The 21,956-nt window shown below is 47.4% G+C and overlaps 1 protein-coding gene across 2 annotated transcripts in view; it reads right to left on the reverse strand.

The window, feature by feature from the left end:
• NEMP1 (nuclear envelope integral membrane protein 1) overlaps positions 1–21,956 on the reverse strand; it is a 354,900-nt gene that overhangs the window by 7,123 nt on the left and 325,821 nt on the right. For both annotated transcript variants that reach the window (XM_085600970.1, XM_085600971.1), the window contains exon 8: positions 8,522–8,695. In XM_085600970.1, coding sequence (XP_085457096.1) covers positions 8,522–8,695 — 174 coding nt within the window. The remainder of the gene's footprint in view (positions 1–8,521; positions 8,696–21,956) is intronic.

The following is a 21,956-nucleotide window of genomic DNA, read 5'->3' on the forward strand; positions in this document are numbered from 1 at the left end:
GGAATGGCCCATCTCCATATGCTCTGCTAGTTGAGAGAGCTGGAGAGAGTACCCACCCCCCTGTTTTTTTAAAATAGTATATTGCTGTCATATTGTCCGTGCGGACTAAGAACGCTTTGCCTGATATTTGTTTCTGAAATGATTTTAATGCCAGAAAGATTGCCAGTAACTCCAAATGATTTATGTGGAGTAGTTTTTCCTGAGGTTTCCATATACCCTGTATGGTGTGATGAAGTAGATGAGCTCCCCATCCAGTGAGCGATGCGTCTGCTGTTAGCACAATCTGTGGAACGGTCGCACTTTGGAAAGGTTTTGGGTATTCCACCACTGCAGAGAGCGAGGTGTGTGGCCGTCCACCAACACCAGATCTGTCAGCTGACCTTGAGCTTGGTTCCACTGACGTGCTAAGCATTCCTGTAAAGGGCACATCTGGAGTCTTGCATGAGGTACTATGAATATGCAAGAGGCCATCATCCCTATTAGTTGCATGAACACTCGAGCTGGAAGGGAGTGTTGCGGTTGGAATCTTGCCATGAGAGCTTGCATGCTTGCTATCCTGGCTGGACTGGGATATGCAAGGCTTTTTGTGGTGTCTATTGTTGCACCCAGATATTGTTGGATGTGGGATGGTTGGTGGTGAGACTTTGGGAGGTTTATGGTAAACCCCAAGTTGTGAAGTAGTTGTATTGTTGCATGTGTGTGATTTACACACTGGATATGTGACTTTGCTTTTATGAGCCAGTCGTCTGGATATGGGAAGATGTGAATCTGTTGTCTTCTTAAGTGGGCTGCTACCACTGCCAGACATTTTGTGAAGACCCTGGGTGCCATGGTGACTCCGAACGGGAGGACCTTGAACTGGTAATGCTGGCCGTCTACCACAAACCGAATGTATTTCCTGTGAGCAGGGTGAATGGGAATATGGAAGTATGCATCCTGGAGATCAAATGTGGCAACGAAGTCGCCTTGTTTGAGTAACAGGAGGACCTGTTGAAGAGTGACCATATGGAAATGGTCGGATTGTATGTAGAGGTTTAATGGTCTGAGATCCAAGATGGGTCTCAGGGTTCCGTCCTTCTTTGGAATGAGGAAATACAGGGAGTAAACCCCTGTGTTCTGGTGGTGAAGGAGAACTGGCTCTATGGCATGTTTTTGTAGGAGGGAAAGTACCTCCTGTTTTAGAAGCGTTAAGTGTTCTGTGGACATTGGACGCTGTCTAGGTGGAATGTGCGGGGGAGTGGAAGTGAGCTCCAGGCAAGATCCGGATTGGATGATTTTTCTCACCCACCTGTCTGTGGTAATGGTGTTCCAGACCGGTAGGAACTGTAGCAATCTTCCCCCGACCGGAGTAGAGTGGTCCGGGGAAAGTGGAGGTAAGTCATTGTTTAGGGGTGGAGGCGGTACGAGTGTTGGTAGTTTTGCCTCTACCCTTATTGTTGTTGCCCCTGTAGCCTCCTCTGAAATAGCCTCTTGTAGATGAGGTCTGTGTTAGAATTTTGTACGAAGTGGAGGGGTTTTCTGTGGAAAAGCCTCTAGAGGCGCCTCTGTAAGAGGAGCGACGAAAAGAACTTCTGGGAGCTTGCGATTGCAAGGCTCCCATTGATTTGGCAGTGTCAGTGTCCTTTTTCATCTTTTCTAAAGACGAGTCTAAGTTGGGTCCAAAAAGGTGTTCCTGATCAAATGGATGATTTAGTATAGTGGTTTGGACCTCCGGCTTAAAGCCAGAAATGCGTAGCCATGCATGACACGTAGACACGTAGACACTGTTGTTAATAGCCCGGGAGGCTGTGTCTGCAGCATCGAGAGCACAACGGATGGAGGTATTTGTTATGACCATGCGCTCCTGGATGAGATAATTAGCTTGTGTCTTGTATTTATCTGGAAGGTGTTGCAGTAGGGTCTCTAGCTCATTGTAATGTGCCCTATCATATCTTGCGAGCAAAGTCTGTGTGTTGGCAATCCTCCACATGTTAGCTGCTTGGGACGCTGTTCTTTTTCCGGACGCATCTAGCAGTTTTGATTCTTTATCAGGAGGTGGGGCATCTCCTGTGGTTTGCGAATTGGCCCTTTTCCAGGCATTGGAGACCACTAAAGAATCTAGGGGTATTTGCCCTTTAATGTAAACCGGGTCAGATGTGGCAGCTTTGTATTTCTTTTCTACCCTGGGGTTAATGACTTGAACACCTCAAGAGCATGTTTGATTACCCCTTTTAACATGGGGAGAATGGCACTGGACCTTTGGAATGGTTCAAAGTGTCCATGAGGAAATCTTCCTCTATAGGGTCTGTATGTAGGTTTACCCTGTGGTATTCTGCTGCCCTGTGTATCAGTTGAGTGAACCCTATAGTGTCCTCAGGAAGGGATGGCCTAGATGGGTAGATGTCGTCCTGAGGTGTGTCTGGGACATCTGGTGTGTCGTAAAGGGTGATCATTCCCCATGTCGCCAGAGGTGTCATCTGGAGGTGGTGGGGGAGGTGAATATGGGATAGGAGAGGGAGAAGGAGAAGGAGAAGGAATCCGTAATGGAGAAGTAGCAATGTCTCTCTTTTTCAAGGGAAGTGGAGCTGGTATAGGTTTGTCCATCTTCTGTCTTTTTGAAGGGCTAAGCATGAGTTGCCCTGTTTTAGTGTCTCTTTGGAGTGGTTTTTGGGTAGGATCCAGTCGAAAAAGTTCATCTTCAGGCGTGTGTTCTTTCAGCGCCGACTTTTTGTGTGCCGGTTGTATATTTGGAGGCTTTTTGTGTTCTTTAGGCCTGGAATCAGGAATTTTCTTCGATCCCGATAGTGGTTTCGGTACCAACTGGTTTTTCGGTTCCGGTGGTTTTTTCGGATCCATAGGTCTGTGCTCCGAAGGCTGAGAGCCCAAGGTTTTCGGAGCTTGGTGTTTGCTCGGTTCCGAGGATTTTTTCGGAGCCGGGGCGTCCGTACCAGTGGGTTTAGGCGTCGAAGGCATCAATGCGGAGGTCGATGTCAGTACTTACGACCTGCTGCCCTGGAGTGATGTCTTCGACGTCGGAGTCGTCTGCTTCGGAGGAGCTGATGGCGCCGTGTTGGATCTGCTCCTGCTCCGATACATTGATGGCTTCCTGGAAGATGTCGTCGGGAATGGATGTCGATGATCGAGCCATTGTTCTTCGAGCTCGACGGTCCCGGATCGTCTTCTTGGAGCGGAAGGAGGCACAAGCTGGACAGTCTTTGGCCTCGTGCTCGGGTGAAAGGCAGAGGTTACACACCTCATGAAGATCTGCGTGTGGAAACTTCGATACACATTTAGGACACTTTTTAAAAGGAGTCCTTTCCATGAGCCGAAGGCCCAATGGCGCAGGTAGGCCCGAAGGCCTGCGTCGACGACTAAAATCGAAGATTTGAAGGTTTGGTAGAGATGCGCGTCGAAGGGGAACGCGATCGAAAACAATACCGAAGTAAGGGTGAGGGTTTTGAGTCGAAAAGATGATTGGTAACGACACCGAACTGGAGCGCGATTAACACATCCGAGCCCGATGTCAGAAAAAAACAATCGGACGATGGAGTCGATGCCCATGCGCACTATTTTCCAAAGGAGGAGCCACCTATCCCGTGACTTCCAAAGACTTTCCAGGACAACATCAAAGTGAAAACATCCGGACCCAACACCAGTTGGCGATCTATGCATAAATGTGTGATCTACAGTTCATATGCATCAAACAGATCTTTTTCAAAGCTTTAGTAACTGTGCACCATGCCATTTACTGCAATGCCCCACTATTTTGTTACCTCTAAATTCCATTTCCATTACCCTCAAAGTTTCTTCCATTCAACCGGCCAGTTTGTTAGCTACTCCTAAAACCTGGTCAGTAAAGTTTAGAGACAGAGAATTCTCTGTAGCCACTACCAGGGAATGGAATGAACCACCAATCTCTTTGCATTCCATTCCCTTATTACATTTCTCATAAAAAACAAAAGCCTCTTTTTTACAAAAATGTTTTAAGCTGTGATTATTTTAGGCATATCCTATCCCACTACAGCACCGAGAAACATGCTCTAAAAATAATAAATAACACAACTTGTAACAAGGGTACTTCTGTAACAGTACCCTGTATAGCAATAGGGGATTAACATTGCAAATTATTAACTTTTAAGTTCCAAGAAGCAACCACTGAGTGTAAGCCTTCTGACATTACAAATTATTATCACAGTGCAGTTACTTTCAGAAATAGTCTAGTAGAAGCTCTTCATTCATGGTACAGGTGACAAGAAAAACAGTGTCCAAAATTATTAGACTAATGAAAAATATTTACGGGAACCTTCAAGATTCCGGTGTTAAGACAGTGGACAAGGCCATAAAGCTTTGCTTTAATGCACAATCCAATTCCTTTATTCGAAAATCCATGAGATTAATTGACCAAGCACATTATTATCTTCAACAAGCTACTAAACTGTTATAATTTTGAATTTATCAGGTTTATGCAGAGTGCAGATTTTACTGTAGCTTTCTTTCCCACATTTTTATTAAAGACTTACAACAAACAGTCCCCAAACCCGGCCCCCCCCAAAAAAACAGCTTGCACAGACAGTGTGGGGAGGTTAGCCATCACCCTTTTCTAAGAAACGAGCCCACAGGGTGCCGGGCAGGCCACCCCTGCCCATGTTCCTCGAGACCAGTGGTTGCCTGCTCTTCAATTACAGGGATAGAGACTATTTTTTGCCACGGCGGACTTCCTTCCTGGAGGTGAATAGACTACTCCGCGACCATGACATTAAGTACACTTTACAGTTTCCGGCCACTTAAGATAATGCATGACGCCCGCACTACTTTCTGCACAGCTCCTGGTGAGGCCTGGTCTTGGCTGGAAAGTAGGGGCATCACCCATTCCCCATGGAACAAGGGGATCAACCAACTAGAGGGTGCAGCGTCAATGTAGGCCCTGCAACAGAGACAGGAAGGCGGGCCCCTGGAAAGAGCAGGCAGCCAGAGAGACAGCCCAAGTGGCAGAGTGACGGTGTGACTCCGACCCACCCCACCGGGACCCACCCAAGAACGATCTGAATTGGATTCCATACTACGAGTTGGTCTGGTCATCTCTTCCATGTCTGCAGATGACCTACTCTAGGTCCCCCATCCTGCTCATGAGCCATGGCTTGCCAGAGGAACAGGAAGTACTCAGACTAGAGGGTCAGCCGGGGACATCTATCTGGACATGAGACCCCTCAGTGAGTAGTCCTAATGACATTGCATTACCTCCTAGCCCTGATTGGGACGGTGGCTACAATATAGGACTGCTACATGACTCTTTGCATCAAAGTGCAGCTGGCTGGGCACCCATTGGTCTGGGATGGGATGGGATGGGATGTTGGGTTTACCTTTCTTTGTTACATGTTTTTGTTTAGGTTCAGGTATGCACAGCTAAGAAGTGGGAAATGAATGGGGGAGGTGGGGGTGGTGTCAGTTAGATCGGGACCTCAGGCCATAACACATGTACAATGCAGGATCGCAAACTATTAGCTGGGACGAGATACCAGGTAATGTCTTGGAATGTTAGGGGTATGGCAGGTTATGTAAAGAGGTACCACATACAATAGTACTCAAGGAGGCGAGCGGTTCACGTAGCCTTTCTCCAAGAAATCCATCTCATCGCCTACCAGTGGAAGCCCTACAGGACGCAGCGTTCCACACCACTCTATGATCATATCGCTGTGTACTTTGAGGAGACGGAAGTAACTGCCTCGGAAACCCAGATAGAAAGGGATGCATTTAAAGTGGACCTCAGGGGTCTAGCCATAAAAACAGTCTACGGCACCAAGACGGTGTTGCAGAGAGATCTTCAAAGCCTGGGAACAGAAATTAGACCACACAAATTGGCATTACTTGCAGACCGGGCCACCGCTACCCCATTGTCGCCGGCCAAGCTTGCGCATACAGCCGTTTTGGAGAAGCTGGGTGCCCTAGACTACAGGGAATACTTGACCAGGAAACACTCAGGTGGTGACAAAGCGATCAGGTTTTTGGCTTGGCGCCTCCAATCCAATTCCCCCAGGGTCCTTACTACAGCTATCCAAGACCTAATAGGCACAAAGGTTAACTCCCAGGATGCGGTTAGCCTCACCTCTGTGCCTACTATACTACGTTGTACGCTGCTCTAGTGGCAGCAGATACCGCAGCAATCAGGGCATTGTTTGATGTGCGGTCTCTCCCTAAACTACAGGCAACCCATTGCGTTGACTTGGATTTCCCAATAACAAAAGATGAGATATCTTAATCGCTCAAACAAATGGCGTGAGGCAAGACTCCTGGAGCAGACGGTTGGCCCGTGGAGTTCTTTTCCGCCTTCATATCTCTGCACTTTCTTCATATTTTTTTTTTTTTTTTTTAATTTTAAAATTTATTTTTATTAGTTTCAGTTGTAGTTATGCATACATTAGAGTTGATATTTCAGTAATCAAGGAGTACATCCTTACGTTAACAAGGGAAAATAGTCACATTTAGATATTATCTGTTGCTCGATCACTATTACGCCTTATTTCCAGTTCCATCGTTGGGGAGATACAAAGATTACCACAGTACACATTCCATTTGCCCCATTTCCTATCCCACTTCTTAGGGCATCCCCGAATTATAAAAACTTCCTTTTTCTGCAATCATACATTTATCAACTTCCCGAAGCCATGCTCATATAGTTGGAGAACTTGCCGCCCCCCACCCCGTAGCTATTTCTCTTTTGACCAGGGTATATCCAAGTGTGGCTAGCTGTTGTTCCACCTCTGTAAGATCCGTTTCCGCCCAGATATTAAGCAGCCCCAACCCCGGTGTGAGAGTCAATTCTTTCCCTAAGGCCGCTTGGATACGAGTCGTGGCCCCCTCCCATAGCTGAAGAAGCTGAGGGCATTCCCATATCGTATGAAAAAAGATAGCCGTACAGTTACAACCCCTGAGACAGAGTGAGTCAGTCCTGGCTCCTATCTTTGCGAGTGTTACTCCCGTTAAATATGATCTGTGTAGAATTTTGAATTGTATTAATCGGAAGCAGCGGGTGATGGCTGCTTCTCTAGGGGACATCAGAGCAGCCTGCCAATCGTCTACTTCAAGTGATCCAAGGTCCCCCTCCCATTTTTCTCTGAGCTTATGCAATGTGTCAGGTATGTTGTTGCACAATTTCTTGTAAGTCAGCGAGATGGCTTTGGAATATAGTGGCCCATCAAGCAGCCGATCTTCCAACTGCGATGACTCTGGTAGCTCTGCGGGGTTCGGCAGTGCTGTGGTGAGGGTGTGTTGGATCTGCATGTATCTAAACTGCTCCCCCTGTGTCATTGCATACTGGTCTTGAAACCCCTTAAAACTGAGGATCGACCCCTTTTTGATCATGTCACCTACGACGGAGATCTCAATAGTGTCCCACCTATCAAAGCCGGGTTGATGACAGAGAGAACTCAACCTTTGGGCATACCATAGCGGCGTTGCCTTTGTGAGGACGTTCGACCAACCCAATCGGGAGTTAGCCTGGTGCCAGAAAGCCAGTGTATATGAGAGAGGCCTGAGATATCGCCCTCGCTTTACTTTGGAGTACAGCGCTTTTCTTCAGATTTGTAACTCAGCAGGCATACTTCCCCCTCCTCCTCCCTGAAGGAAGGCCTTCCCCAAACCAGGCTGGGATCCCTTGCTGTTGCGATCATATTGTCCCCTCTCCCTTTTGAATGCTGAATACAAGATCCTTGGGAAGGTACTGGCTAACCGGCTGATACCTATAACATAGTACATTATGACCCTGACCAAAATGGTTTTATACCGAGCCGGAACACTAGTTTTGAACATGCGCCACCTTTTCATGCTGAGGATTGGGCAAAGACATCAGGCACCGAACTCTAGGGTGCCGCTCTAGATATAGAGAAGGCGTTTGATACACTGGGGTGGAATTACCTCATCGAGTCCCTTATTGGACTTGCAGTGGGACCAAGGTTTTTGAAATGGATAGCCCTGCTATAGAATACGCCACTGGCAAGGGTGAAGACTGGTGACGTAATCACTGACCCACTCCACATGGAGGTGAGGCACGCAACAGTGCTGCCCCCTATCCCAGATTATTTTCACTCTGGCCATGGAACCCCTTGCGCGTATGCTCCATGCGAAAGCGCTGGACTGGAGCATTCTGGTCAAAGACAGAGTGCATGCAATTTCATTATATGCTGATGATGCACTGGTGTACCTACAGGAAGAAGAGGACAACATCGCCCCCACTTTTGGAACTACTACGCCGAATCGGACATGCCTCCAGCCTGAAGGTGAACTGAGACAAGTCCCATCTTTTTACCTTATCACAGCTCACGGGTGAACAAAGGTGAAGGCTCCCAAGTGCCCCTCTCCCCTGTAGCTGCAAACATCATCCCCTACAAGAAGCTGGGTGTAGCTCATTCTGCACTGAACACTGTCATTCTGCACTGAACACTGTTACATATTGCAAACACAAAGTTATTTGTGCAGTCTAGATCCCTTCTAAGTCCCCAACAAAACAATATTCCACTCAAGTAAATGTAACATTTTAACAATTTACCTCTTTGGAGACTTAATCCGTGACACTGCTTTCCAAACAGAGAACTCTGGACTGCTGCAGTAGCCCCGAAGATCCTCTAGGGCCCTTCTCGTCTCAATCTCTCCTTGCTTCCGATATTCCTCTTCTGTAAGGAGCCGAGGGGGGCTTGGTTTTGCTGTAACTTTCTTTACTGCCCTGGAATACCCCAAAAAGTATTGCACAATGAAAAGGTAAATTGTTTTGGACTAAAGCAATGCAATTCCAATATAAGCCTTTAACCTCAAACACAAGTTTGTAAACACCCTTCCCTAGATCCAAGACAAACTAAAAAGTTTACCAGACTTTACTTTCTATTTCAGAATAATTCTGAACAAGCAGTTGCAATGCAATAGGTCTCGCACTTACGCAAGTGTCAGCTTGCCATTGCAAATAACAATGCCTTTTATTTTTGTTTTCGTGTTTAAAACATAAATAAAAGGCATTGTCATTTACAATGCCAATAGCTTAAACTCGCGTAAATGCAAGACCTATTGCATTGCAAATGCTTGTTGTCTGTGTGTGTAAAAATTCCTGGTGAAATTAGACAGACACCTCACCATAACGGACTGAAAGCACCTGCACCCAAATATTAATCCCAAATTACATTTAATATGGGGTGTAACACCCCAAACACCCCCCTGAAGCTGTGCCCCTGTAAAATATGTCAAATATAAACAGAAGTTGCAGTATTGACATAGATTACCTTAAGGGTTTGTACAGTCATTGTATAGAAATTGATCTGTGTTTTTGCCTGGAATGTTAAAATGACATGCATAACAAACGTAGCGAACGATTTCAAAGTCAATTTTAAATTACTACCAGGTCTCAGACTTGACAAGAACCTACCCACTTAAAGCTTTTCTGCCAGTGCTTATCACACCTCAGCGCTTTTCTCAATCATCTCTTTGCAGCTTTATCTTCTCTCCAAATGCCCCAGAAGTTTAGGTTAAGATCTGGTGCCCCAAGCTTTCACTTACATACTTTCTCATTTCTGCACCTGGCTCTTGGCCATGTAGGCTTAGTTTACCTTCCCCTCAATCACTGTCCTGCTACAACCTGTGGCTTAGGCATGTGTAAGCAAAACATGCTCTAAGGCCTCGCATGTGCACACCTGCAGAGCCTATCAATGTTATGTACAAGAAACAACAGTTTTTTTATAGACTGCTCCTGGTAGTGTCACAAGAAACCTATTTTATTCTCGCAGTTTGCAAACTCCTAACGATGTCAGAGCTCTAAAGGCATTCTTCACTTATGTATTTTAAGCAACCTGATTACCTGCAACAAAGCTCTGTATATTCAATAAAACGTCAGATAAATGTGTTACAGAAAGTTGCGATAAACAGATCTGCTTTCTCGAAAATCGAAAAATTACAATGCAATGTGCTCTTGTATTCGATACCAATGCAATGTGCTCTTGTATTAGATACCTGCGCGCAGTGGAAATGCAAGTGGACCCTGATGCAAGCGAGGGGCGCCTCATCCTCTGGGTTGGTGTAGCAAAAATAATCTGTTACGACTGAAACAGCTGGTGCAGTTAGCCCGGGTGCCATTAGACCTGCTGAATGAAAGACAGGCACGCCCTGCTTTGCTTACTTCACCCGCCTGCAGTTGCTGCATGTCTGAAATAAAAACAGACCGCCTTTGCCACTTAGGCAGACCCTGACTACTAAATTCCAGCTTCTGTTTCCCCCGCCACTCCACCACAGGCTGTCACACCCCACCCCACCTCTGGCTCGTGCCTGCAGCTCCCGGCTACTCATACTGCCCCCGGTGGGGAGCCCGCCTCGCCACCCATCACCCCCAGAGGAGGAGCGCGCGGGCTGAGGCCTCTAGTGCACACATGGCCTGTGCGGCGGCGGCCAGCTCTGGCTAGCAGCAGCACAGCTGAGCGGCGGGCAGGCCCCTTCCCCACGCAGCTTGCTCACTCCCACAGCAGCAGAGCAGAGCCCGCTCGCTGCTCCGGAGCCTCGGCTCGGTCTCCCTGGGTGACAGCAGTGTTTTTGCAGACCGCTCTCAGCGCGTGCTTCCTGCAGGATGGCGGAGGCTGAGCTGCACAGGGAGAGGCTGCAAGTCATCGCGTTGAGTGCCTTATACGGTGCCGTGCATGCTGGATGCTGGTCTTCGGGTGGGGCCGGGCATCTGGGGGTTGCCCCCTCCCGAGGGGGTACAGGAGGCGGAAGAGCACCTGAGAAGTTTGCAGCAGCTCCTCTGCTGCTGCCTCCTGGCTGCTTCTGCTTACCAGTGGAGTGAAGAGGAGGGCCAGAGCTGTTGGTATTCCGTGAGACTATGAAGGCTGTTGCATATTGCAAGCAGTACAGAAATGAAGTCGTGTGAGATCTGCTGTGGACTGTCTGAGTTCTTTGAGGTTCCCTGTGAAAGTCCTCTGTGCACTCCGAGCTCGAGGCAAGAGCAGCTTTTCAGAAGTACGAGCGCAGCGGTCCTTCCCACTTCTCCGCATGGCGACTGTCATCCGTGTTCACTGAAATTATAGTGCAAACCACAATAACGTTTTTATATGTTGGCCCTACTCAAGTTCTGCAGAGTTTGCTCAATTTTCTGATGCATTATCAATCAAAGCGTGATTCCTTTTAGTTAAAAGGAGTAAAGAAAGTGAACGCGGGGAGTACAGAAAGTGAAAGTGTGCCATGCGCGCGGATGCTGTAATTACACGAGACGGCCAGGGAACTCTGCAGAACGCAATGCAAAGCAGCATGCCGTGCTCGTACAGCATACGCGTGCATAGCTTCTGTCCGAGCGCGTGCACATGTTCTGTCCGGGCAGGCACGCCGAACGAAGACAGGGAGGGAACCAAACATGCTTCCCTCCCAATAGAAAGCACGGATTTTGAAGGCGCGCCAATAAGAAGCATGGGTTGAGCTTCCATCCTCGCTTCGCAAGCTAAAGCGACGACAATAGATCTCGCGAGAAGTGCATGTGCTGCGTCGCTAGGCAAGACCTAATAAAACCAGCGCTATACACATACAGACTGATCCCTACTTTCAGCAGCGTACCATTAACAGATAAAAAATATATTTTACCTGCAATGGCCCAGTGTGCTAACCACCTAATGCCATCTAATACACTTCTTTTGTCACCGACTATAAGCACAGATATGCGTATGTCTTTCCGACAAGAGATTCTGTCAAAGAAACCAATTCGCATGTTACAAGTCTGTTATAGTCATTATATACTGGAGTCAAGACATATGTGGTTTTAATGTAAAAACTGCCTCGAAATTATTGAACTGTAAGGATCTTTGTACGGATAGACTAATTTTAATATTTGTATTCAACAACGCTGAACTCAAATACTTACTGTAGACAGTCACTGAAATGAAATTTACAAATCAATTGTTTTTATGAAATGTGAATATTTTTATACATCTTAACCGAGTGAAACTTAATGAATTTAGCCATATTTATTTAGTAACCAACATATTTGAGTTATTAAGAGAAATATGTTTTTATGGTTTTGAAAAGAGAATAAAAATATAAGTATGTCATAACATAGCTGATATTTTACTGGTTTAAATGTGTACTGATTCTTTTAGTGTTAATTTCATATATACCTTTTTTTTATTATCTGTGCTTGCATTTCACTAAATAAAAGGTTACCTATAGTCCTGTTTCCTCATCGTAGGTATCTAAATTGAAGTCATGAAGGCCAGAATATTCTCGGTCAGGTTTCGCGGACCCCGGAACACCTTTTAACATAATTGTTTTCCATGGAAACTAGCAGAGTCTCTATCCATGGATGTAATAACCGGAACATACAACAAACGCCTGTCAGAGGCCTACTTTTTTCCTAAATGCCATATAAGGCTGTAGAATATTAGAAGAGACTACACTGTAACATCAAAACAATTCATGTACAAAATGTGTATCGAGGTAAAAAGTAGTTCGCTAGGTCTACATTGCAGGCAAAGGAAAAAAAAGAGAAGGAGACTTGTCTTCAGAAACCCAGGAGGCACCCCCTACCCACAATGCCTTGTACAGGCAGTTTGCCTTCCAGAGTCCATTATTTTCTTTCTGGCTCATGTGAGAAGGATCTCTGAACACCCCCGACCAATTAAAACCTTATAAAACAACTTTAAAAAAAATAATCAGGAAACCTTTTTTCGTTGCTCGGTTGAGTGTATAATTTAAAATCTAATTTGACAGGACTCTTTGCCAGAATGCCTTAACTTCTTTTCCAAGTGCCCCTCCTGTGGGAGACGAAAGGCAGTTTTAGAAGCCCATAAGCTCTGTGTAGTTTGCTTACCTGCTACACACTCTACCAAGGATTGTGACATTTGTAAAAAAAAGTAAAAAGAACTCTGAATAAAAAAGAGGGCATCAGACTGCAATGAATGATTGAGCACATGTAAGCAGAAAAAAGAAGGCTAGAAAGACCAGCCCACTAGTCTGCTCCAACATTCAGGCCTTCTCCCGCCAACGATTCCAGCAGAGCGAAGATCAGCGAGAGAAAATCTAAAAAAAACAAAAAGAAAAAAAAAAGAAAAAAAAGAAAGGTGCCCTCATCGTTCTCAATGTCATAGTATAATGACATCTTCAATGTTGAGGTTGAGGGCCTCAGCGCCGACATGCTTGCTGCTGGGGGGGAAGGTACTCCTCACCATCATCAGTCCTCATCGTAGATACAGTCAAGGTCAGTCTCGCTGTTAATCCATCATTGCCATTCTCCTTCAATGAAGAAATCTGCAGCGACCGGAATTTCCCTTTCAACAGCATCCTGTCTACCAATGTTCAGGCTATCTGGTTCAACGGAAAGTTATAAGCTACCAACACTGAAAAGACACAGCTTGGCATTGACTACTCCACTAGCGTTGTCAAAGAGGCACAATACATCACTATATCGTTCTCCCACCGCAGTTTGGTTTATATCACTGTCCTCGAAGAGTCAGAATATCAGCACTCAAATTCTCAAGCTAGACAATCCACTTCAAGAAAAAGAGAGAGAGAGAGAGAGGAGGAGACTTACTCCTCACCATTCCATAACAGCTACATCTCCAGACATGAATCCTTTGCCTTATCGCCCTCCTTAAACAACCCTACCATTAGAGGATCAAGTTTAAACTCCTTTAACACATTTAGAATGTTATCCTCCAAGAAAGTTATCTAAAGCAACATTCATTACCCCATTAAGGAAATTGGGACCTCCCGTACAAGAATCTCCAAGAAACAAAATAAAAACTCATCCGAGTACTCTGGCTACAAGCAAAAGATTTTACACCAAATCTCGACCACCTGACATGGATACAGATGTAGCTCACCCAAATTATACCGCAGCAACTTCTTCCCCTCAGTCCCAGAGGAGAGCATCTCCAGTGGATGACACATTAACATTTCAAGAATTGCTTGTAAGAGGGGCTGCTAAACTACATTTTCCATTAGAAACCCATCAATCTCGGTAATTCTTGAGACTTTAACACCAAGCGCAACCCAAAATTGCTTATACCTCTTGTGCCGGGCCTTCTTGAAATAGCGGCAGAGAAATTTCTTACACATGACTCCACAACGGGACCCAGAATTTTTAAAGACTGACTCGGTCATTGCAACAGCAGTCCAGAGAAAGCATCCTGACTCGGTCATTGCAACAGCAGTCCAGAGAAAGCATCATTCAGCACCAGAAACGTCCACTCCTCCTGAAAGTGAGAGCAAACAAATAGATGCTACAAGAGAAAAAGATGGTTAGCATGCCATCCGCCTAGCTAAAAAATGCTAGGGCTGTTGCACTACTGGAAGATACTATTGCGAAATAGGGGCTGGCATGCAGACAATCCTATTCGATATGCCCAAACACCAGCAACAAGACTACATTGAGATGATGAAGTAAGGCTCCTTCGCCTCAAACCAAGTTATAAGTGCAGCAGTGGACTTTGCAGAACTGGCAGACACAGGATACTCTCATGGGATCACAGTTAAAAGAACCTTATGCCTGCAACTTTCTTCCTTAAAGCCAGATGCACAACAGATGGTAGCAAATATTACTTTTTCTGGACCTACTCTTTTTGACCAACATACCCAACATGAAATGTTGTGCATGAAATAGGAGGCAAAGACACCAGACATTGGATGAGCAAAATAAAGTATTTAGGCAACAATAAGGGCTAAGGGATCATCATCACTTCGATCAGAGGGTTCAAATCCCAGAGATGGTCTTACCAATCCCAAAGGTACAAAACAATAGGGTCAAAAACAGCCTTAGCACAAAAATATCAGAAACCCAAGACGACACATCCTAAAACAAATTCCAGAGGAAGTAACTTATTCTGAAATTGGCTGTGAAAATCTGGCACCCCTCATACAGTACCCCACTTCTGCTGGAGGAGCGGTGATGTCTCATGGGGAAGAGTGGAAATTGATCACCACAGACAAATGGGTGATAAACATTGTATAAATAGGTATACTTGATACACTTCAAAAACACATCCACTTCGCATCCCTCCAATACCTTTACTATCTCACCAACAGTCAATATTAACGGAGGAAACACGTATCCTAATATCAACATGTGCAGTAAAAAAGGTTGGAGTACATGCAAAAAGCCGAGGAGTTTAGTCCAGGTTCTTTGCCGCCCTAAAGAAAAAGAAACCTCTACAATTTAGACCTATCCTTACTTTCAGGATGATAAATTTGCCCGCAAGAAAAAATTGAATGGCATTACATCGAAATTTTCCATGTATTAAAAAAAAAAAAAAGAATAAAAAAAAAAAAAAAAGATTGGCCTCGTTTCTCAGACCTACAGGATGCGCACTTCCACAATCTAAACACTTGTCATCACACAGCATTTCTAACATTCTTAGTGGGAGACAGTGTTCGGGGGGCACTTCTTACCTAGTCACTTCTAGTTGATGTTGCTGCAAGTGATAGTAATGGAACTCCCTCTTTGTCCTGAAGTTAAAGTTAGTTAATGGTGCATCTGTTCGCAGAATGCCCATCCTTATACAGGCACCAAAGGCATTTTGTATGTAGATCATGTACAAACATCTTTGTTGCTCCACAATGCTCACAAGGATTGAAAAGGATTTTCTTTTTTGTAGTGTCTCTCATGATGTGACCGGTGTCTCAGGGATCTGCCAACCAACCACGAAAAGGAGACTGAAACTCACCTACTACAGAGGGAGCTGAAGGAACAACAGCCCAGAAACCAACAATCATTGAGCAATACTTGACAAGTTCACTTTTGGAGAACAGTAGAGCATTCCCATACATTCACGCATGCATCAGGTGTCTCTGAGGAGGGTTGCAGGTCAGAGCCCGTCCACGTGATTGCGAATAAAAAAAAAAAGGCAATCCTACATATACAAACACATCAACAGCCCCTGGTCATGTGAAAGAAAAAAAAAAAAAGAAAAATTAATATCCCCAGTCGAGGCAAACAGCACACATTGCATTACTGTACCACACTTTTCATATAAGAAGAAAAGAGAAGGAAAATAGCAGCGGCATCCGCAAACACGATGAAGAAGCAAACTATTTGTCCATATGCACTTGAGGGCACAGTCAAAACCAGGTAGGTCAGTGAACCAGATTGCTACTGCAGGAAGGTAGGATGGTATGCTGCGTAGTCTCTTGGTCAGAGTCTTCTTGCGACTAGACCGGCTGGGCATCAGCCACTATATGAAGACAGGTGCGATATGGTACTCATATATATCTGGGACAAGACATAGGTGGTTGCAATAATGCATATGTTTCAATTCTATCATTACAGATCGCCATATCGCTCAGCCATTGAGCAACAGTGGGTATTCCATCATGCCCTCAAGTAATTGCCACTGTACATTTAGCCAGTAGCAGGGCCATCGCTGTGAGGAGCCAAACTCCCGAAGGACGGTCTTTAACATATCCCAGGAGGGCCATCAGTGGGCAAGTCTGTAAAGTGTGTTGCCTTATGTCTGGTATCAACTCTATGACCTCACACCAGTAATTCCGGATGGTGCGACATTGCTAGGCAAAATAAAAAAAATAAAAAACTAAGGGGGTGATGGACGGAGTGTTGAGCATTGCAAGCACTCACCCCCAGTCAACTGATCTGGGTTTAATCCATCATCATTTTTTAGCTCACTCCGCCACCCCAGTTCAGACATGGCCATATTCAAATCAGTCTGACCCTGTGCCTCATGGGATCAGTCCAGCTCGAACTGCCAAGCCATGTCTTCCCTGGACCGGAAAAAAGCATCCTGGGACTGGTTTCTGGCTAATCAGCCGTCATCAGCCAGACTAGCTTGAATCCAGTGGCAAAGTGAGCAAGGGACCCACGTCTGGGCATACCCTGCCTACTTAGGGCAAACAAAGCAAAACCAACGATGGATTTAGGCCCAGATCTCTGCACTGGGGTGAATGTATGACATTGTTCTGCATTCTGTCCATCAACTGTTGTTTTTGCATTTGTCACTCCGAGTGGGACGGGTATGCCCAGACGTGGGTCCCGTGCTCTCCATGCCACTGGAATCAAGCTATCCTGTCTAAAGAGGGGTGAAACTCCGAAACCGGTCCTAGGATGCTTGTTTCCAGTCCAGGGAGGACCTGGCTTGGCAGTTCGGGCTGAACTGTTCCCATGAGGCACAGGGCCAAGACTGATTTGCATATGGCTGGGTTCAAACTGGAATGGCATGGTGAGCAAAAAAACTATGGATTTAGGCCCAGATCTCTGTAGTGGGGTGAATGTATGACATTGTTCTGCATCCTGTCCATCAACAGTTGTTTTTGCAAAATGAAAATAACAGCATTGTCCTGTCTGCAGTGTCAAAAACTATATAGGAGTTTAGGGTCAATCTTACGTTTTTGGGATGATGCAGGCCGTATGATGAAATTTATTGAGTAACAACTTATGTCTGTAGTTCATAGACAGTACTGGTCTGTTTACAGAGGTACTTCCACTGCTTGGCAGATAGGGGCCTGCCAAGGCTCCGCTCCCAGGCCTCCCTAGGCACATCAGTCTTGGCTGTCCAGAGTTGCGATTTCAGGCCGTACAACTTAGTGACCTAACGAGTGGTATCCGGAGATGTAAGAAACTGTTTGTGGTGGAGATTCAATGGCTTCCCATGGGAATTCTGTCAATGTGTTTTTTACTGTGTCCCACAAACAAGGATATGAATGTCTAGGGTGGTCACATTTCTTAGAGAGCGGAATTCTAAGGTACGGAAGTTGCAATTTTTGATAACATTTTGCACTGTATATTAAAGCGCAAGAGGGATTAGAGTGTAGTTTAATGGCTAGGGAGTATATATCAGCCACACCGGCCTTGCAACAGGTTTTTTCCAGGCCCAACAGATAGTGGCCACCATGTGCATACCCGTATGCGGCCTGGGCAGGCCTTTGGGTAATAGTGACGTAAAAGGAACTACTTCAGTTTTAGCCCGTTCTGGATTCAAATCTTGAACGCGGGCCTTGGGGATGTAACATTTGGCAAACTGACAATGCACCTCTCAAAAGTAAAACGTGGGGTCAGGGAGCGCAAATCCTCCACAGTCAAATAGCAAGATCAGCACATCTCCGGCAATTCTTGCTGATCTGTTAGTCCAGAGTAACTGTATTAGGCAGATGTGGAGCATAAAGAAAAACTGTTTAATCAGCTGTATGGGGAAGCACAGCTGTCATAGCAAAGGTGCACCTGACTGTGGAACACGTGCCAGGAAACCAAAACGCAATAGCAGACACCTTAAGCAGGCTCAAGACATCTTGCTACGAGTTGGATCAAAACACACTGGATCACATCTTTCTACAGTGGGGCAAGTGAACCAAACAGAATTTGGATCTCTGCACGACCCCCCAAACTGCCAGATGCCAGTTCTTTGCAAGTTGGCACCGCCATCAGGGGTCATGGTGTTAAGAAGGGCCGCGCTGGTCGAGGCGAACATGTTGAGTCCCCAAGAGTCCAGCCAGCGGGCCTCTCGGGACGGCAGAGTCAACAGTGGCGGCAGGAAAGGAAAAGCAGTCCGCAAAAGGGGACTGGCGGCTGAGGGGTGAAGGGAAAGACACGCCGGGTCACGCGGTACCGGGAGGTGCCAGTGCAGAAGCTGCTGAGGCACCGGGTCCCCTGAGGCAGGATGCCTCCAAGTCCCCGTCAAGGAAGAAAGGAGCGAACCTTCAAAGGGAAGTAAGATTTCCCTCCCACCAGAGCCCTGGTGGAGGACCTCCAATAGATGGTCCGCCGGAAAGTGAGCCACCGGGTCGCCCATACGCAGAATGCCCACAGCCGTGGACACCGCGTGAGCGAAGGCCACACCCGCCTCTGTAGGGCCCCGCAGTGGAGAAAGCAGCTCCTCTGTGGGCGACGGCTGTAAACTAAGGCGGCCGTCCCGAGGTCAAGCGGGGCGGGCAAGGGCCAGACCTGGAAGCCAGAAGGAGCCGAAGAATGAGGGACCTGCCACTCTTCCGATGAACACCTCTGCCTCAGGAAGGGTGGGGAGCCGCCCTTCGACGCCGGTGAAAAAGACACCACACGGCGACCAGTCTCTGGGGAGGACGACACCAATATGCAGCCTGCCTCCGGAGAAGGAGCGTCCGAAGACGAATCCGCGGTACGACCCCTGCACGGAGCTGTAGAGTCCGCTGCTTGAGGTAGGACGTCGGCACCAGCCGGCGTCACCGGGCAAGGGACCTCCAAGTCACCGGGGACCGGAGCGGAGACCGGAGTAGAGTTGGAGCCGCACCGGCTCCGGGGCGGCGCCGGAGTGACGCCGACCCGACCCCCACCGAGGCAGCCTCCTGCGTGGGGGAACGAGACTGGCCTGGGGAGTGGCCCGTAGCCCTCTGGCAGCTGCGGCCCAGAATGAGGCGACAACCCATGCGGCGGAGCCAGGGACGATTCAACCTCCGACGATTCAGCCGCCTGTGGGGAGGGATGAGAGGGGCCCGGAGAGGGACAAGGGGTCTTCCCTCGGCCCGGAGCGGGACGAGGTGGGTCCATCGACCCCTGTGGTGCCGCACGGGCCATCTGCTGCCGGCGCCGTAGCGGCGTCACCTCGGCCTTAGACAGGACCACCTTGTCAAAGGACCGAGAGGGGCTCAGGGATGCGACCCGAGCCCAGGCAACATCCCGCGACACCACAGGGCCCCCCTGGGAGTTTGCGGTGAGGCAGAGATGCCGTGGCCTGAAGGAGGTGCCCCAGAGGAGCCGCACCAAGACAGTACCACATCCTCCAAGCCTGGATCCGAACCAGTCGGCGCCGGAGACACCGGCAGCACCGCAGAGGGCCCTGCGCAAGGCGAGCGATCCGCCGACGCCCCAGGAGGGGAAGGAGGAGGAGATGCCAGCAAGTCCTGCAAAGCCGCCGCGTATGTCTCCATTTGGACTCTCGACGCCCCAACACCGGGAAACGGTGGATAGGACGACACGCGGGCCGCATCACCCACGGAGAGTCCACGTCCCCGGTAGGCCGGAAACCAGCCCCTGGGGACAAACTGCGACACTTACCCACCAGGAAGCGACGCTCACGAGACATCGGAGAAAGACAAGGATGACGACCACGGCCGTATCGCAGTACAGCAAATGTTTTCTAATCTTACTCCAGCAAACAAAGCTGCTGACATAGAAACTGCCCTGGTGGAGTGTTCTTTAGTTTTTTGTTAAAGGCTTTTTAGCCTTGTCAGAGCAGAATTGGATCGCAGAAGAGACGCAGATGGCAACCAAGGCCTTAGTTATGATTTTCCTTCTCTGCCTTGTCAGTAGGCCACCAGCAGCTGATCAGTCTTTATGTCCTTTGTTTTATGCAGGTAGAATTTGATTCCAACGTGTGCAAAGCCCGTTCTGCTGTTTTAGATGGGTTTGGAAAAAAAGATTGAAGTATCACTGGTTCACTGATGTGAAACCGTGTCCGGACTTAAGGGATAAAATTTGGGTTCGTCGGCAGAGCTACGTAGTTATCAGTGAAATGCAGAAAAGATTCCTTGATTGTAAAAGCTTGCATCTCGCTAACCCTCTGAGAAGTGAGACCCGGTAGTAGGGCTACCTTCCAGGTGAGAAACTTGAGCTCTGCCTTGTGAATTGGTTCAAACGGCTGCCTCATTAACTGTGCAACGACTAAGTTGAGCTTCCAATCCAGAGGAGGTGCACGCACCGGGGGAAATGCGCGGAAGAGGCTCCTCATGAATTGTTTTATAAGACTAGAGGCAAAGAGAAAAGGAACTTGAAGAGACGGCCTATAACGGGAAATCGCAGCCAGGTGAATCTTCACTTACGAGAAAATTAGACCGGTCTTCGCCAAAGAGATGAGATATGGTAAAATCTTCTCAGGAGGCACTTGAAGTAGGTGAAGGTTGTTTAGTGGGCACCAGAAACAGAATTGCTTCCATTTTAGGCGGTATGTCTTGTTAGTGCTATCCGTTTGGGACTTGGCAATAACTTCCCTGCACTCCTGCAAGATATCCAAGTCTCCGAGTTCCAGGAACTCAGGAGCCATGCATGCAAATGAAGAGATTGCAGGTCTGGATGATTCACTTGGCCCTTTTCTCTCGTCAGCAGAGATGGGAATGGCTGCAGGCGTATTGGCCTCGACTGACAGCAGGAGCAGCTCTGGGAACCAGTACTGCCTGGGCCATCGTGGAGCTATCAAGATCAGACAACACCCTTCCTCTTGGTTAATACCCTGGGAATTGACGGGATGAGGGAAAAGCGTAAGCATATATCCCGGACCATCGCATTAAAAGGGCATTCCCCCTCGACCCGGGTAGAGGGAATCTGCTGGCATAATACTGGCATTTGGTGTTCTCTGTTGTTGCGAAGAGGTCTAACGCTGGTTTTCCCCACCTTCGAAACACCTGGTCAACCTAGGACTGCTCCAGCTCCCACTCGTAACAACTGGCCTGCGTTCTGCTTAACATGTCTGCCAGACTATTGTGCAGACCTCTGACATACTCTGCCTTAAGTGAGATCCCATGTGGAGTCGTCCAATCCCATAGCTCCTGCGCTTCCTGAGATAGCACAATGGATTTGGGTCCCCCTCGTTTGTTGACTTAATACATGCTGGTCATATTGTCCGTACAAATCCGCACGAAGGAGTCCTCTATCCTCGGTAAGAAAGCTTAAAGTGATAGGAAGATGGCTTTGAGCTCTAGCCTATTGATGTGCTGATGTTTCTGCGGAGAGGACCATTTGCCCTGAATTTGTAACTCTTGCAGGTGACCTCCCCAACCGTCCAAGGAGGCGTCTGTTGTCAGTATGAACTCTGGGATAGTCTGGAGGAAAGTAAGGCCTTTTAAAAGATTTGGTGCATGAAAGTACCATTGCAGTGCCTCTACCATTTGTGTTATTATCTGAATGACATCCTCGAAGGATCCCGAAGCCTGTTGCCAATGCTTTTGTAGCGCCTCTTGAAGTGGCCTCATTCTCAGTCTGGCTAGTTACACCAGATCCATTGCTGAAGAGCACACCCCCAGGAGCGACTTGTACATTCACACAGAAACTGACCTTT

Source organism: Triturus cristatus, chromosome 4_2 (genome assembly GCF_964204655.1).
Source record: "Triturus cristatus chromosome 4_2, aTriCri1.1, whole genome shotgun sequence".
Classification (NCBI taxonomy): domain Eukaryota; kingdom Metazoa; phylum Chordata; class Amphibia; order Caudata; family Salamandridae; genus Triturus; species Triturus cristatus.